The 17,960-nt window shown below is 42.4% G+C and overlaps 3 protein-coding genes and 1 pseudogene across 3 annotated transcripts; 2 read left to right on the top strand and 2 right to left on the bottom strand.

The window, feature by feature from the left end:
* Positions 1 to 1,284: 1,284 nt before the first annotated feature.
* Positions 1,285 to 2,078, bottom strand: LOC1282041 (uncharacterized). The gene is made up of 2 exons (XM_061644816.1): positions 1,687 to 2,078; positions 1,285 to 1,611 (listed from the first exon to the last, which is right to left on the bottom strand). Exons 1-2 carry the CDS (start codon positions 1,876 to 1,878, stop codon positions 1,357 to 1,359), a joined length of 447 nt encoding a protein of 148 aa, XP_061500800.1. The 5' UTR covers positions 1,879 to 2,078; the 3' UTR covers positions 1,285 to 1,356.
* Positions 2,079 to 2,279: 201 nt separating this feature from the next.
* On the top strand, positions 2,280 to 4,000 carry LOC5667713 (uncharacterized; annotated as a pseudogene).
* Positions 4,001 to 4,576: 576 nt separating this feature from the next.
* LOC1282042 (uncharacterized) lies at positions 4,577 to 5,236 on the top strand (the record flags this gene model as incomplete). The annotated part of the gene is given in 1 exon segment (XM_061647566.1): positions 4,577 to 5,236. A coding segment is annotated over 1 exon segment (633 nt), but the record flags the coding sequence as incomplete, so codon positions are not given.
* Positions 5,237 to 7,798: 2,562 nt separating this feature from the next.
* Positions 7,799 to 9,296, bottom strand: LOC1282043 (uncharacterized). The gene is made up of 5 exons (XM_061647552.1): positions 8,656 to 9,296; positions 8,256 to 8,583; positions 8,122 to 8,193; positions 7,979 to 8,065; positions 7,799 to 7,912 (listed from the first exon to the last, which is right to left on the bottom strand). The coding sequence occupies exons 1-5, from the start codon at positions 9,288 to 9,290 to the stop codon at positions 7,799 to 7,801; spliced, it is 1,236 nt and encodes a 411-aa protein (XP_061503536.1). The 5' UTR covers positions 9,291 to 9,296.
* Between the last annotated feature and the right edge of the window lie 8,664 nt (positions 9,297 to 17,960).

Below are 17,960 nucleotides of genomic sequence, written 5' to 3'. Positions count from 1 at the left end.
GTTAGCCAATTCACAACGGCATCTGTTGCGTGTGAACCTGATTTCGATAGCCCATCACCTGATCTGCAAATTAAAACCACTGACAATTTCTGGCAAATTAATCTTTGCCATCTTTCGCTGTGTGTATTCAGCAGCACATGGCAAGCGTAAAATCGTACATTGTAACAGGATTATATGGGCGGCACATATTTGATTGCAGTCACAATCTACCATCATGGTTGATAAATTGAGTATTCCTTTGGGACGGCGTGTTGCGGATAGCTTGGGCGTTCAGTTAAATGTATTTCGGAGCATTAATTTGATTTGTCATCTACTATTTCGTTCAAAACTCACGCCGCAAAGGTGAAGAAGGCAGGGAATTTGATATAAATTTGATTAGTTTTGACACTAAACTGATACCGATACCAAATCATAAAAATTTGTTGCAGGACGGTACGCAAATTTTATGATGGGTTTCTGAGTTTATTGTTTGCAGCAGTTTTATGATACACAAACCAATGTTGTGCTGAGCACTGAATTATAAATTTATTGCCTTGTTAATAAAACCAGAAACTGTAACATAATGGAGCTTCTATGGCTATTTGGCGATGCTCGTTTGTGTTTGTACGTATTGAATTTAAAGAAGGAACACTATCTGCAGTTGATTTTATATTTTTGTTTCAAATTGTATCATGATAATCAAATATGTGGCTGCTTCACTGCATGCCTGAAAAATCGTCCGGTTAAAATGCAGTGCAGTTTGTTCCTTGTTTATCAACTTACCTTTACAAGCAGTGGCCAATCTACATCAAAAAACCGAAAATCAACACTTGGTGAACGGTGGTTCATCTGCTCCGAAAACTGTTGAAGAAGATCTTCGATTTCAACAACATTGGTGGTATTGATGATACGATGCACTAACTTGAATGTGATGACATTTCGCTTTTTAATATGGCCGGCAATCCAGATCGTAATGATTGGAAGACAGCAGTAGCTTGTGGTACCAATCGTGTAAATAATGCTATCGTTCAACTCTGTTTCATTGTAATGGTAAAACATGACGCGAATAAAGGCAAAGGTAGTAATCAGCTGCGAAATCAAAACGTGAATCATAGTTATGAAAACCTGGAACAATGTAGAAGTAGAGTAAGCAAAGCACGACTTAACCCATGCACTTGTTCCTACCGAGAATCCAAAACATTGTGAACAATTGGTCGAGATATCGCTCAATTTGTCATGTAGACGCATTAGCGTTTTGATGAGTTGTAAAACGCTTCCCAAATCATTTTCTAACCGATTGCAAGTAATACTTTTTCTTTATATTATAAATGAACAATAAATCAGAAAAATTATATATAGCAATACAAACCAACAAACTTACCGTAGGAAATCGTTGATTACTTCAATGCGATACAAAATATGGAAGAGTAACACATTGCAAATGTTATTATACAGCAAACCACCTGACCAAGAGAATCCAACAAACGTCAGCACGAAGAAGTGATCCATCCAAAATTCTAATCCCCGAATAGATGCTAGGCTTAAAAGTGGAATGCTGATGGCAGCAGTAGCAAATAAGGTTGAAAACATGTGAAAAAATTGGTAGTTTGCAGGATAGTTGTACTTGGCTATCTGTATGAAAAGAAATATAATAACAGAAAATAGGAAACAGCTGGTACGAACAAAAAAGAGGAATGTTACATTTACCAAAGCATCAAAAATGTCCAAATCACGAGATATGTAGAAAATTTTTGTTTTCCTAAACAAAAATATCCATGGAACAAACAGCATCATGGCAAACGGAATCTTGAGTACAATGTCCAAGCCTTTCTCAACCAGCTGAGAGCTGGACACGAAGATCAAGTCCCAAGCATCCGTCACTAAAATTATGTAGATCATGTATATTCGTATAACGGTAATGGCAAATGATAAAACTAGCTCAAGAAGAGTCGGTCGATCTGTTGTTGTATCAAAACGAAGCACATGAATGCCAAATGCACGAGAAGTATTCCAGATGGGTGATACCGCGTGAACGACATCGTTGATCTTGGGCCACCAGGACACAACGAGCTCTCGACTATTTTCCAACCCAAACACATCCATTGTCACCTTCACTGTAAAAACTGTACTGTTGCACTGGTCACAGTGGAACTGTTGTGGATTAAGTAACAGTGCTTTACATTCCCATTATAAAAGAGATGGATTAAATAGGTAATTAAAAAGACATTAACGGCTTGCGTTTCAATTGTAGGTATAAAAGCACGCGCAACAGGGAAAAGTTGACTTCAGTGCACCGAACATGGGTCAACGAGTAAGCAATTGGTTTAACGCGGAGCCACGACACCTGTTTGATGTTCTTAAGTATCATGAACTGTTCTGTAGCATACTTGGAATAAACATTTACCAATATGTTGGCAATCCGGCGAACGGAGAAGCCAGGCTTAGTACTGTGAAGGTTGTAAATTTTGTGATATTGAACCTGCTGCTTGTAGCTGTTGCCGCTGTACATGCAAACATTCCGTACGATCTTCTAATTCGGATCCATAATTGTGACGTACGGTATAAGAACACTACTTGTTGGAGGCATGTTTGGAACGTGTGGCGTCTTAATGATTCATGCTTGGAACTGGAAATCAGTCATTCGTGTTTTGCAAGAAATTCACCAAATAGATCTGAAGGTAACGTTTTGTGTTGGTGTCTGTTATTGTTGTCTAGAATGCAATAAAATGCATGATTTCGATTCAGTTTCAGTTGATGAAACATCCAGTTGATTTCACTACCCATAGACAGCACATCCTGCTAGGCAGCGGTCTGAGCTTGTTTCTACATCAATCCATCCTGCTCTTCTACAACATTAACACTACGAAGCACATTGAAGATCAAACTGTTTCGTGGCAAATGATATTTGGACAGATCTACTTCAATATAGTGTACTTCTCAATTGTATGCCTTTTCTTTTGTATGTCGTACGTAATGTCGTTTCGGTTTGTGCATTTGAACCAAACACTGAAGCTTCGATTTGACACATCAAATGGCGACCGGCAAGGGTTTTTGTTGGGTGAAAACAGTCATCGAGGTGGAAGTGTACAGGAGCGCGTAAGAGCGGTGCAGAAAATTGCCAACATATACCATCAGCTAACCGAAATTACGTTTCAGTTGAATGGACAGTTTGCAGATGTGCTGGCGCTTAATATAGTAGTGATGCTAATGTTTAGCGTATTTAATATCTTTGCTCTGCTTAAGGTTTACGCCAGCGATGATTCCCGTACACTAATGTTCTCCGTGTTTAACCTATGTGGTGGCATGTTTTACTCTTTGATGTTCTTGCCAGTCGTTGGACTGTCGCAAATGGTATCCAAAGAGGTGAGGCGTTTGTGCAAGGCTAAGTGGGTCTGGGTTAATGTTGCGCTGTCTTTACTGATTCTTTCGAGTGAAAACAATTTCAGAGCAAGCTAACGGGCGTACTACTACACAAGGCTATGAATAATGAATCTAATGGCGCATTGATACGATCTATGATGCTATTCTCAAGACAGATCCGTAATAGGTCAGCTATTATCGCATCAAGAAACATCGTAATAGATTGGCCATTCATATTTCAAGTGCGTTTAATAAGTTAATTGAAGAATTCATAATTGCTTCCGATTCGATAATATTCTATATCTCCCACAGACTATAGCGGTTTTGGTGTCCTATTTGGTGATTCTGTTGCAATTTGATGCGGCTATACGATAAAACTTCTACAAAGGTCGGCAATGCCCTGTTTATCCATTGAAGATCAACAGAGAAAAATGTTATCCTCTTAAGGCAAACAATTCACGGTTATTTGTTTTAAAATATGCATAGAAAGCTATCGACACATGCAGAAAAGTACATATATTCGAAGGTTCATGGTATATCGTACACACTTAGAAGTTCGGATTCTAGTTCAATTGATAAAAATAAAAATGAAGTGGTTTTCAGTAGATTCAGTATATGACTCTGTCCGACCCGTGTATCGAGCGGGTAAATTGATAGGAATTTTCACCCACACAATCGACTTCGAGCGACAAGTGCTGAGTACAAATACACGGGATCAGGTTTTGCTGGTAGTGGCGATTCTGATGGATGTGTATGCTCTTACAGTGTCAACAAGAGTATCGTACAGCTTCTCCAATTCGATCCTTTTAAATGTGGGAATCTATTGCTCGGTGAATTTGGGAATTATTATTTCTCTTAGCATTTCGCTCTGCAATCGATTCGTTGTGGGACGGATGTTCAGAATGTTTAAAACACTCGATGGCGTGGATCAAATCCTCAAACGCGATGGTTATCTGTTGAATCATCAATTGAATCATTTACTCAGTTGCATTTACATGGCGGCCCCAATACTCGTCAACTTTTTTTTGATGATATCAACATTCTTTATTGTCCAAGATCAATCATCGCAACAGTTTACTGCAACAGAAATGGTAGTTTTTCTACGATCATCCCTTGTGTTTACGATCTTCGGATCGTACATTACTGTAGCTCTGACAACAATTTACATGCGCTTTCGTGCGTTGAACAAAATGATCAGGTAAGAAAGTATAGTATGATTGTGGTAAGGAGCAGCTGAACATTGTTTCTTTGCAGTGAGAAATTCCCAACGACACGGACGGCAGATCCCTACAAACATAGCAACTCATCAGTGACGGAAGTGGTCGGTATCGTGCGTTGTATTGGAGACATCCACGAACGACTCAGCGAAACCATAGTCGACTTTAACTACTGCTTTGCTCTACAAATACTTTTGATGATGGCATCTGCCTTTGGCTACACGCTGTTTTCCATTTTTGGTCTTATTCACGCATTCTCACAAGTAGAAGAAGATGAATCGCATCAAGTATCGATGAACAATATGGTGTACGGTTGTATCTATCTATCCTTCATTATTCAGGTTGTTGTTGCGGGAAGTTTAGTGACAAAAGAGGTAAGCAAAGCCGGGTAAGCTCTCAGTACGTGTTGAATGGATAATATGCGCTTGTGTTTATTGTTACAGTGCAAAAGAACTGTAATATTTGTTCACAAAGCAGTATGCTATGGTTACTACGATATGCCCATACTTCTACAGATTAAATTCCTTTCCCAGCAGCTACGGAGTGTTGCGCCACGTGTTTCATGCTTGTTGTTTGATTTTGAGTGGCCATTTCTAGTTTCGGTAAGAAATTTTAAATTTCCACGAATGACAAACACATTTCACTATGTATAAACTCTTCAATTGCAGGTAGCTGCTACACTTGTGATGCATGTCGTTATTCTTGTTCAATTTGATCTGTCAATTATTGCCAATAAAGTATGAAACCACAGCACCGCTACGTCATAGTCCATTAGGGATGTAACTATGTGTGGCAAATTGGGAATGTGTTTCTACAAAATTTCCTTCACATGTTTCTTGGATTAAAGCGTCTGCTTTCCCATGTAGAGAGCTATTAATCAACGGTAACAAAAACGATGGTGTAGAATTTCTGAAGTTACACAAGATTAATGTTCGTAAGAGCCGATGCATCCATCATTTAGCTGTTCGTCAAAGCATTAGTGAGTGCATCGCGTTGCAGCAGAGAGATGCAAGAGCTGAAAATTGAAAAGTTAGCGTTTAAATCCCACAACCCTGGCAGCTAATGCTTCTGAAATTCAACTTGCTGCCATCTTTCGACTCAACAAATCAGCTTTGCAGGAAAAGGCAATCTAAGCTCGAGAAAGATAAGAAGTGGTCGGTGCAGTGAGTGACAGTATCGAATATATCTTTTGCAGAACTTGTGCAGGACGATATGTTGGATATCATGGCTGGGATGAGTATTATCTAGGGCTCCGGATGCTTCTTTGGGTGTCTAAAGCTGGTTCAAGCTGGTCTCACAGTTTAGCAGAAATATAACAGAAATAACGCAATCCGCATAAGTTAATAGGAAACTGCCAGGACGAATGCGAAACCGACCAAAATGACAGGAAATTTATCACGTAGCAAAAACCCCAACGCAAGCTCGGCTGGGTGGATCTATCGCTGGCGGCCACATGCCGTACCATGCGTCGGCGTCAGTGCGTTTTGCCAATCCCGGCCCTGTCAAACCGCATCCGGTCTTGTTTTCATAGTTCGTCATCTATTATTCATGGCTTGGTTGCACTTCCATCCTTCCATCTTACCGTATTTAGTGTGGCTATCAAAAGGGACAATGCGTTGGCTGGTGGGAGTGGAGGCTGCTTATCGAGGTAATCACACACAAGCAAATCAAGTGGCATTGTGGACCGCCAAAGGATGTATAGCTATCGACGGTAGTAGGACTGGCCTGTCCAAGGCAAAATTATCTGCCTGTTGTACGTGAGCTGATTTCGACAGTTTTCAGCTGACCAGCGGAGGTGCAAACGAATTCGATAGTAGAAATGCTATTTTTGTCGGTTTCTGAAAGCAGCTTTAAGTAGTTGGATCTTAGAATAGATTAGCGGTTGCGAAAGGAAAAGTCTTGCGAATGAATAACAATATAATGCAACACGTAATTGCCGAGGGCCAAACACCAACATATTATCATGGCCTCAGATAAATTGCGGGCAGAAGTATATTTTATTGACTTTCAATAGTTACAATATTTGGGAATGGGGCCGTGGTACAGTCAAGTCGTACGACGCAATAACATGCCCGTCATGGGTTCAAAACCTAGAATGAACCGTAGAAAGGATTGACTATCCGCGGCTGTGTGGTAATGATTTAAGTCTCGAAAGCCTGTATAGGACGGCATGTCCGCGTAGGACGTTACAACAAATATAAAAACTTGCAATATTTAACAAACACACAAAACTGTAACATAATCATAGGGTATTAAATGAAAATCGGTAAAATCAAACCACAAACTAAACTAAAAATGTTGACAAAAAGCATTCTAAAATGAATAAGATTCTGCTTGAATCCCGAGTAGCATCTTTCGAATTTTAACTGCTTCCAAAGACAGGGACAGTTAATGTGGTGGTAAGCAGCCACATTTTAAGAGGCATGAAAATGATTCGCATTAATAATAAATATGTTTATGAATATTTAATGAGCGCTTTTGATTGAGTTGACCTGTGAATTGTAAGAAGGCGTTTGCCGTTCACGAAACGAAGATTTCAGTTGAAACGGAGTCTTTAATTAAATGGGTAGGCTTCATCGTTTGTACAAAGGTTGAATGGTTAAATAATTAAAAAGTGTCAACTTTAAATGAATTTCAAAAAATGTGGCTGCAGGAAAAGGGACAATAGTCTTGCTATCTTTATGTAAATGTATGATAAATGAGTGGTGAAGTTAAGTTGTTGTTGTTATTGATACTTTTTACTATAAGCTACCGAAATGGAGAATCAAACGATGTTTGATTCGAAACAATGTAAATACAAGAAGCGGAGGAACAAATCTGTACTCGAAGTCACGAATAGTGTACAAAAACCAAGGGAATGCAATTGCATCGAAATCAGCGCAATTGCTTCCGCTTTGATATAACTGCTTGGCTTTGTAAAACTATTACTGGAATCATGCCAAATGACGCCAATGAAGGCGATAATGCGGATGCTCTTTCGCAGTGGCAAGCGCAAAACGATGGATCTGATGAATGGATGCAATGGAGCGTTTCCTTGACGACGGACAAAAAGGGAGCTATGCTCGATTTGGATATCGGTATTATATTGCAGACATTCAGGCGCATTACACTGTCAAAGCTTACCATAGACAGATGGAAGTTTAGGGTTTTTTTTTCAGAGTGTTAATATACTAAGGATTGTTTCGGATAGGGAGATGACTGTACTTCATATAACTTTATTCAAATAATGAAAGGATTTGGCTTTAAGATCTTTCAAACGACAGAAAGGTATCATTGTTGTTGGCACCCGATGCTCTGAGTTGCATGATGTCGAATTGTACAAGTATGTTTAGATAAGTGGCAAACGAAGATATCATCTATAAGAATAGAGTAGAAGAATGGATAAAGTGTAGAAAGGTCACCCAAGTGCGTTCCTAACTTACCGAGAGCAGAAATGTCCAGTCAATGTCATAGAAATAGCATGATGCTTTAGGTATGCCGTGAGAGAGCTGAACGGAAAATGATCGTAGCTAGAACAAGTAGAGTAGATAAGCACAGGTGTTGTTCAGTAAGCATTGCTACTTACTTGTTCGATAATTTGCGAACCACAATCGTTATAGATAGCAGCCTTATGTAAGAGTATCGCTGTTTGTTTTGCCTGCAAATGTTGCCATTTTTGTCATGAATAAAAGAACCTTAGTAAAATTAATATATTTTCACCTTTTTGTGAAGTAAGTTTCCAGCAAACATGACTTGCATGATGATTAAAATGAAGAACAGACTGAGAAACAGTTGAGAGATCATAATAGGATCAACGATGCTGTAGCTACTGCTAGCCAAGTACACGTGTATGATAGTGAAACATGATACCAAATTAAGACCGAAAGCACTTGCAATTATGTAGAATATGTGAATAAAAAAGCACCGATTGTACACTTGAACAGCCGTTCCTAGTTTCATGTAAATCATTGCGATTGTTTTGATAGTTTCGTTCTCGGATAATGGATACAGCTGCTTGTTAGACTCAGACTCGGTATGAAAGTACATGCTGGCAAAGGAATTAAGCAAAACATGGTTACGGCCGCCGGTCAAACACACTGGTTGGTGGAGTGATACGTACCAAAAAGTCGCATTAATGTTGTGATATCGGTAAACAATTGCCCAAAGTGTAACGCAGCAAAAGCAGCTGGTCATGATGTACACCAAGTTGCACATGATGAAGCCTACGAGAGCTATGAAATTGCACCATGTATCATAATCAACTAGAAAAGGATTGGTGAAGGCGGTCCCCGTAAGGCAGCTAAGCTGTAGCCCGAGCGTTACGCTTAAGTACACTGTGCTATAGAAGTACTCGACACTGTAATCATGTTTGAAGCCCAGTTCCTCTAACCCCTTGTCCACTTCCGTGATGCAGTAGATGAGACGATCGTACTTGTACGCCTGCACATAGTTGGTGATTGGGATACCGATCAAGGCAATTAACTGCAGCGTAAGAAATAGACCGAGGATGAATTGGATCAACGAAGAGTCAAAGTACGAGGGACTGTCTGATTTTGGTGGGATGCCCGATTTGAACACAATGTAGCAATTGAAAAACATGAACCCGACAAAAACGAGCACATCCTTGAAGCTGCGCCGAATACCAACTGTATCAAATGTTGTAGTGAACGAAATAAGTCCGAAGGTTTTGGCGATGTAGTACAAGATTCGAAGAGTTTGCACGAAGCTTTTTGCCTCAAATAATCGGCTCATCATGCTTGAAACGCTTCACACTTCACGTTCACTGGGGGGAAAAAAGGTGCAACTACTTCTCAGACAGTTGGTCACCATTGAATGATCTGGGACCATGCTCGCCCATCCGGAACCAGATGAAATCGATGGGTAGAATTAATTATTCAAAAAGGGTCACATTAAACCGCCGATAACATCGGTGGTGGAAATGATTAATGGATGAATCGTGGGTGTAAACGATAATTGATGATTGGAGCTGTTGGTTCGGATGGCTGGTAGAAGTTACGGGAGCGCACAGCCGTTAGGACAATCGGGACCGCTCACAGGTTTATCACAGGGATATTTTTCGTTCTTTTTGTTGTTGCTTACAAGAGAGGCCATTGAAACGAGCGACCAAAAATAAAGCCATTATGAGACATACAATGCCAACCCGTGCGGTCTAATTTTAACAGGATAATACCTACACGAACGCTTGACACAGGCGTTTGTTTAGTTTAAATAAGCGTTTGAAAGTTGTGTCGTATGCATTGAGTGGCAGATTAACAAAACACACAATTTAAAAGGGTTTATTGTAATTTTAAGGTAGTTAGTAAGTGATAGGGAAAATAATTGGTAATGGATCGTGTTTTAATGGTATGTTCATATAGCGTGCACACGGTTGGGCTAATAAAAATTGATCATTCAGGATTCAGCCTTCGTTTTTGACGGACAAGCACCATTTCCATTAGTTCAGCTTTAGCATAGCGTCTGTTCCATTTCCAACGATTTGCTGTTGTTGCATTGTAACAAGGCACACAACATGCATGGGAAATGGGTTGGAAATGCAGTCCATTGAGTTGGCTTCAACGTGCTAAAAAAATTGGAATGTGGAAGCCAAGCGTTATTAACCACCCGACAGTGATTGAAATAAATTATGTCGTGTTCCCATATCCTTGCGGCTGTTTTCTAAAGGCTTCGCAACAGACGGTGCCAGGCTGCACTACCCGCCAGGTAGCGTGGCCAATTTAATGCAACAAACGCCGCAAACGAAGCACTGTGCTGGTAATCCATCAACGCCAGGAGCACCCTCGGCATCGTCAATAATATGCTAATTCATTCCACCCCTCCCTCCCCTACGGGTGTTGCTCGGGCGATTCCGTCGCCCATGCTGCTTATATTGATGATGTTGACCAAGGCGGCGACTCTTGGGGTGCTAGGATGATGTTGAACATTGTTTTACAATGCGAAGTGCAGTCGTAGACGGCATTCGGTTTGTCCACGTGAGAGCAGGATTCTTGTTCCCGGTTTCCCGTTCTTCATTCCCCGTAAAGGGGAGTAGTTGCGGGGTGGCTAAGGCGACATTTTGGCCGATCCTTCAGGAAGGATGGTTGAGCCTCAGGAGGTATACCTCAGGCAACGGTGTCGTTGGTTTCCATGGTGGCTCAATGTAATGCGATTGTGGTGAACAAAGTGAGCGGCAAAGAGGTGGCAATAAATTTTGAATTACGTTCCCCTACGGTTTGGTCCCGGTTGGGGTATCGGCGTTTCACCGGAGACGTAGGGAAGCGTTGTATTCAGGCAAGGGGGGGGGGTCCTTTGTAACCGACACCCTTTTGCCACGAGCCCGCTGCAGACGAGACTGGACCGGAGAAAACCCGATGCCTTTCGGTTTCGATGTTTCCCCAGGGTACAACTTATTGGAACGGAAGGTGATTTATGTGACGGTTGACGTTTTGCATGCGATCCGCAACCCATGTGGTACCACGGGATGCTGGACACTGCTGAGCGACGCCACGTGTAGTGAAATCTTCTCCATCGAAAGGTTACACAGTCGAGCAGAACCGATAATGGGATCAATGGAGAATCGCTGTCTCGTGACAGTACCGCACCGGTACGACGTGAAGGAAATCAGACACCGATGAAATGCATATAATTCCTTGCGTATACACATCTTTTCAACATGTTAGGTTCATTTGACAGATCTGCATTTGCCTTGTGCTGTGCTGTGTTTGCTTGGGTAGCTTTTTGACGGAACGCTGCCATAGTGATGTGGGTGGCGATGTTTTGGACGCTAAATTAGACACGGTTTGACCATGGTATTATGTATATTATAGTAATTATCTCTTTGCGTGAAGTGCCCGAAGCTTGACCATATTCATGTCACATGAGACACTGCAAGTGATTGCCACTTTTAGTTAATTGCAGAGGTAATTAGTATGCAAACCTATTATGGTAGTGTACCAATCGTATCATTTTAGCTAATTCTTTGGAATGAGGAGACAATGGTAGTATTATGATCATGATTTTGGTTATATATCTAATATAATTTTCATGTGCTTAAAGACCAGTTGATATAATTAACATACCAGCCTAAGGAGTCACATAACTACAATTGCGGTTCCAAACATGATTCTAAATGCATTTATTAGCACCGACCTACAAGTTAATGTCATTTCCACTTTGATATGGTTTTATTTTTATTGGAAGAGCTTTCTTACACTAAGAGCATCAGAAAAGCTGAATCGGGGAGATATTTAAGTCTTGACTCGTTCCAACATCTCCGTTGGTACGCTGGGTAATGACGATGGTTAAATTTTCCAGAAGAGCATCTGTGCTGGAAACCAAAATGACCATAAAATTTACCTATTTACCGCTTATTTGTAAGCGTAACACTCGTCCTGCCGACCATGTTAGAATGGATGCAGTTTTACAGTACGTTTTTGGCATGCTTGAAGCGTGCGATGGACTACGAAACTCGCCACAAATTCATCGTACGTCGCAGGCTGGTCCAGCTGTTTCATCTCGAGCCTGCATGTTTGACCACACCGCTGGGGCAGCTTGTACTGGTGGCTATTCTGCATCCGGTGCATAGCTAAACAAAGCCATCCACCACGACTCAACCCGGACCAAAGAACCTTGGCTTACATTTCTCTTTTACCGGTCGGTCTGAAAGCATCTCGTCACCGTTCCCTGACCGTTACCACACACCGCTCCGCATAGTAAATACGGTTCAGATAGTTGAACAATTTCGCATGCAAACATAAGCATGGAATATATTCGCCCTGGTCCATTTTCATAAACGGACCATATTTCAGCTCGTTGCCCTATGTCTCGATGAAGCTTCGATGCGACTGAACTTGCGAGGGTAGCTGCAGTGGAGGGCGGGGTTTGTTAGCGTTGGCCACTTGCAGGGGCGAAGATCAACATCATTATCGAGGGAAGCAACAGCATCAACCGACTGCTCTAGTGCCGCTTAGGTAATGTTCACTGACCACTCTGTATCATTGCTCGAGGCCAATGGACGAAACATTACCCAATATTTTTCTCTCTGGCCCGTGACGAAGTGAGGTTCATAATGCCCTATTTGCATAGATGTTTTATCTTCGCCAATTACATGAGCTGGTGGTTATTTGATGCATCTAAGTGACGTTGTTTGATCAAACGCGTGGTAGGTGCTTCCGATTATAATACTAATCGCTCATACATCGAATAAAAGTCCTACAAAACTGACTATTCCAGAGCAAGTACTATCGCTGAAGCCAAAGCTCGTTCCATGTGAGGAAATCTCAACAGTTTTCGGGTTGGCATGCAAAAAGAAAAAAAAAACAACATGTTGTGGTACCACTGCAACAGGTATTGCCAGAGTTAATGAACTTTTCTCGGAACACTACGCCGTAATAAGTTTGTCATCATTAGTGAACTGTATGGATAAGGGAAAGTAAGGTAAGGTGGTTGAGCTGTAACAACGTTTTGAATCGATTCAAATCAGCATTCTGCAATGCGCTACTATATGGGTCGAGTTACTGTCTAAGTTTGGTTTTAGTATTTTGTTTCAGTGGTTGTAACCATTTTAGCATTTGGCATAACATAACGTATAGACCAGCATCATTTGCAAGCTCATGCATCACCAGCATCGCGTGTGAAATTGTGACACAGTTCGAAGACAATAAGTGGGCTACATCAAACGACTCACTGTCTTTAAGGCAAATTCTCACCTGAAGAGAAGACATTTAGTATGATTTATTCATTGTGTGAATACAATTAACTGTCAGAATGTGCCACTTGTTCGTTTCAATGTTTCGCCAACGATGTTTCAGCGTGCACCGGGGAATTCCATATCTTGCTTGTAGAGGCTCGTTCACGTGGAGAATGAAAATCTATCCGATGCCATGGTGACATTGCAAATTTAATCAAGTTCAACGTGACAGCAACGAATGAGCAGCCCCGTGCAACGCTCGGATAAACACCCAGAGGTCAATGTTTCGTTGTCGCACCCGGGGCATCCACAGGACGGAAGACGGTTTCGGCAGCTACGGCCCCGGATGCTCATAAGTTGCTCGTGTCGCCCTTTGGCTGATGAAATCTTGGCTGGGTTTTATCTTAGCCGGTTTCATCGTAACGATGAGGTAATTCAATCGAATCGTTGAAATCGAGAGGCATTACGCTGTACCCGGCACAGAGATACGGGCTGGGAATTGTATCCTATCGTCTACGGTGCTGCCTCCAACGTACTGCACTGACAGTGGAGCAACGGTACGATCTTGCGACTGCCACGGCAGACCAGACACACCGCTCTTTACAAACCGGCCAACAGCTGCGACAGAGTCATGATGCTTTAATAGTCTGCTAAGAGAGCCAATAAACATAAACTGCAGTTCCCAGTTATGCTGGATCCTCTTCTTCGCGACATCCGCATTCGGTAACGGTAACTTCTGCATTGCCTCGAGCGTGGCTTGTCCTTGTGTGGGCAAAGCACATCGTTCGATCCATCCCCCAGGAAGATGAATAAAGCGAAAGAGTGTACACCTTAAAGATGCGTAACATATTCTGTGCAATTGGGACTGTGCAGTGGGAAAAGTATTGCCATCGCACTTTTGTCAAAGAGCATCATGATGACGCTTCAAAAATTCACAGCGCGACAAATGAAACGTAAAAAAGGTTACAATAATTATGATTTTACAAATAGTCATTGACTTTTTGCACGATTCGGTTTCTAGGAGGATTTGGCGCGAATTTTACTGTCGCGCAAAAAAGTGAAAGTTTTTGGCGCCCTCTAAAACAGGCCGTTGGAACGAATAGCGCGGCAAAGAATTCCAAGGTGCGGGTTGTCACGCTTGTTCGGATGCATCGTAGATGTGTGTGGCCTTTCGCTGCATTATTTCCACTGTGTCCTGTTGCATTTCCTTCAGGGACGGGCGCAGCTACCGTCGGGCAATTTGCCTCTCTTTCACAACACCGTGCTGGAATATCCAATGTGGCATTCGCCGTGCCCGGGAAGCCAAGGTTCGTGAGCTGAAGCACGCTCTTTGAAGTAGCTTGATCCGAGGGGGTTCAATCAGAAGCACGGCGCAAGGGGTGGTGGAAGAGAGGGGGAAAAAGATGCGCCGTGCTTCCGGCCAAACTATTGCAACATCATGTCGCCTTTCAGTGATCATTCTCCAGTAGGGGAGGGAGGAGAGCATACGGCACTCGATCAACCCATGCCGGTGGCATTTCCTGCTTGGTGCACTTGAATCTTTCGCGGATCTGCTGGATATTGCAGCATCGAGCGGTGAAATGCATCATGATAGTGAGACATCGTGGGCGTAGTGGTGGGATAGCTTGAGAGTGAGACGCGGTCGGCCGGACGGGAAGGAAACTTTCGTTTTGGCGAGATGAAATAAACGATGCAAATTCCGCTTTTGGACAATGCGGTACCGGGAGCACGGGTGATTGATGATGCACCAGTGCCAGGCAGGGAGGACGGGGTAAGCGAATGGCGTCATATGCATCGAGAGCTTCGGATGCACGTGACTTTTCATGAGCCATCATTTAGCGCGGGTTTGTTTTTTGTTATTCTTACGTGTAAGCGAATTCTATTCTTACCATGTAGTTGGTAATAAAATATTGAAGAAACCATTTTCCACATATTTCTTTGTCTGCAGCGGCCGAAGTGAAATTAGCAGCACGATTTATGAGCGTGAGATGTTGCGGATATTTTTAACCGCACACTGAAACGATATTAGCGATACACCAAAATACGTAGTTGTTTTCCATATGAAACAATAGCTCACTAGATATTCACGTACAATCGACCAGCTGCGGGGCTGTCCCGTGGTACAGTCATCAACTTGCACGAATTAACTACATGCCCGTTGTGGGTTCAAGACTCACATGGGGGTCGTTCCTCCGTACCAAGGACTGTGACTATTCCGGTGAGTGGTTGCTTACTCTTACTTCTCAAAAGTCTGTAAAGGCCATCATTATCGCCGTAGCTCTCGGTATAAAAGTTTCTTCTTCTTCTTCTTCTTTGGCACAACAACCGAGGTCTGCAATATTTAAAAAGTCAAAGCAGAGGCAAAAGTGTATTATCCATGGATATAAACCAGCGATAGATAGAATACTGTACTGACGAATTTCATCATTGGACGTATTTACGGTTCGTGGTAAATAGAGATCTGCTTGTGGTTTGAAAAGCCTTCCACTCGGCTTCAGATATAGCGGAATGTTTATTGCATCATTTTTGGACAATATTTCGGTTAGTACACGAGAGTACTTTTGGGACGGTAGGAGTGCTACACTTCAAGCTTTAGGGCTGGCTTACGGTTCACCTCCAGTGCGCCGATACCGCGTAGGAGGATGCGCCCACTAACCCGGGTAATGGAAATAGCTCGGTTTCAGAATGAGAGAATGGTACGATAAAAATGCCTTTTCAGAAATGGATGAAGATTCGACCGGATGCGATGGAAATAAAAGCTACTTTTTTGATGGGTAGCACCTTACCGTCGCTGTTGTGGTGCAGCAGTATCCTGCAGGAAGTTCCAGTGTAAGTATTTTAACCTTGGCGTTTTACGATTATTAACTGTGCTCAGAAACATTAATTTTGATGATAATAAACAAGACTGCCAGATAAAAGAGCAACGCAAAAAAGGTAGGATCGTTTAGAAGGAGTAGTAGAAAAAAAGCAACATGGGAGGGACAGATGAAATGTATCTGCGATCTACAAATCTGAAATAATGAATGTGCTGTATAATCTGCAATAGCTGGTGGGTTTGGAATGGAGTTGCAGCTTCAACAAAAAGTCTAATATAGCATAGAAGCATTACATTCCTGTGATTGCTAGCAAAACAAAAACACGAATCGAATCTATTAACAATATCAAATGAACGATTGTTACTGGATTATAGTGGAATTTTGAGTGCAAGAATTTATGATTAAATGAATAATCTATTTCTATAATCAGAATGTGGAGTTTTCAGGCTTTTCGCTACACATCTAGCCACGGATCGATAACACCAGACGCATAGCACGCGCCCTACAATACGTGCATTCTAACAGCACAATAAAATGGAGGGAGTGAAAGGAAAAAACCGCAAACCTCCCGAACCTCGGTGTATCCCAGGTGAGGACAATTCTGGAACGTGTTATCTGCTTTTTATATCTACAGAAGGTGAAGCTAGGAGTTCATATTGGCCAAGCGAGCTGTCCACACACCCAAATGGTTTGGGACAGGGAGTGTGTGCTGGCCTGGCTTGTGCTGCTACTAGATAAGAACATCGAACAACGGATGGAAAGCGTAGTCAAGAGAGCATAGAATGCGAAGGTGTTTGAATGTTTCTGGTCAGAGAGGGCTGATAATCGTGCTTTTACCAAGCGTTGATTATCCGTGAGATTATTGAAATGGCTGTAATGAAGGTGTACGTTTATAGCAGCGCAATGGGGACACGTCCTTTGAATGGGGTTTTCGCTTCGGTAATTTGCACTGACCACGCCATGTCCACAGACACCACCGGTAATTACACGGGTATTGGCGATGGTTTGCTGGTTACTGTGGTATATTTTTCGTTCGGCAGCAAGAAATGGACTGCAAGCACGGTGTTGAGCACGGTGCGACGGACGACCGGGATGTGTTTGACGTCAAATGCAATGGTGGTTCGGTTTTATTGGCACACCCTTAAGACAAAATAAAATGACAATTAAATGTTGCATACAGTTTGAAGTTGTTCTCATCTATTATTTTATGCAATAAATCCGCCCATTTAACTGCCATATTGAATGCATTACTAAAATAAAACTATGATTTCTACGCCAAGCTTCCTACTCATACGACACAGCAAGCCACGCTCGAAGGAAACGAGTTTGGTTGGTAAAACACTTTCACGGCCTCCTGCTGCTTCCAAGCGGGACAAAACGGGTTCTGTCTGTGTGCTGCTTGCTGTTTTGGCATGGACTGAGCCAGCCTCAGCTCCATCCGGAAGCAGACGATTGTGTAAAGTGAAAATTATGCGATAGAACTGGGCGGCACAGTCGCTTTCCGCCAACCGCTTTTCGGACAGAATGTCATGCAACAGCTCAGGCGGTTTCTGCGTTGGCATAATGGAAGAAACTCGGTTGCATTGCGCGCCAATCACGTTTCGACAGCATGTCAGTTGGAAATGGAAACCAGATGGCGATTACGGCGGCCAACTTGCGACGTCTTTTTGCCACCGGCATGCGGGAGTGGGACACTAAGTGGGAGTAAATCACGACGCGGCATTTATGTTTTTCAGCTCGAAACGACCGGGATTTGAACTTGTAAATCTTCCCGGGGAAAGAGCAAAACGACCTCAAGGGACAGAGTGGTAGCAGCGCGACAAGCGGGCCTGTGCGATTGCAGTTGTCGATCAAGGGATTTAGGGATTGCCGGAGAAACATAACAGCTTTCACTGGGCTTCGCAGGAAAAGATCCATTATTAA

This window comes from Anopheles gambiae, chromosome 2 (assembly GCF_943734735.2).
Source record: "Anopheles gambiae chromosome 2, idAnoGambNW_F1_1, whole genome shotgun sequence".
NCBI lineage: Eukaryota > Metazoa > Arthropoda > Insecta > Diptera > Culicidae > Anopheles > Anopheles gambiae.
The sequence above is the reverse complement of the archived record's forward strand: the minus strand, read 5'-3'. Positions and strand labels throughout refer to the sequence as shown.

Excerpts from the sequence above, each read along its gene's own strand:
- LOC1282041 (XM_061644816.1), bottom strand. The coding sequence starts at position 1,878 with ATGATCTACATAATTTTAGTGACGGATGCTTGGGACTTGATCTTCGTG. Across the intron at positions 1,612-1,686 it reads TGGACATTTTTGATGCTTTG|ATAGCCAAGTACAACTATCC; the intron begins GTAAATGTAACA and ends CTTTTCATACAG.
- LOC1282043 (XM_061647552.1), bottom strand. The coding sequence starts at position 9,290 with ATGATGAGCCGATTATTTGAGGCAAAAAGCTTCGTGCAAACTCTTCGA. Across the intron at positions 8,194-8,255 it reads GAAACTTACTTCACAAAAAG|GCAAAACAAACAGCGATACT; the intron begins GTGAAAATATAT and ends CAACATTTGCAG. Across the intron at positions 8,066-8,121 it reads GTTCGCAAATTATCGAACAA|CTACGATCATTTTCCGTTCA; the intron begins GTAAGTAGCAAT and ends TACTTGTTCTAG.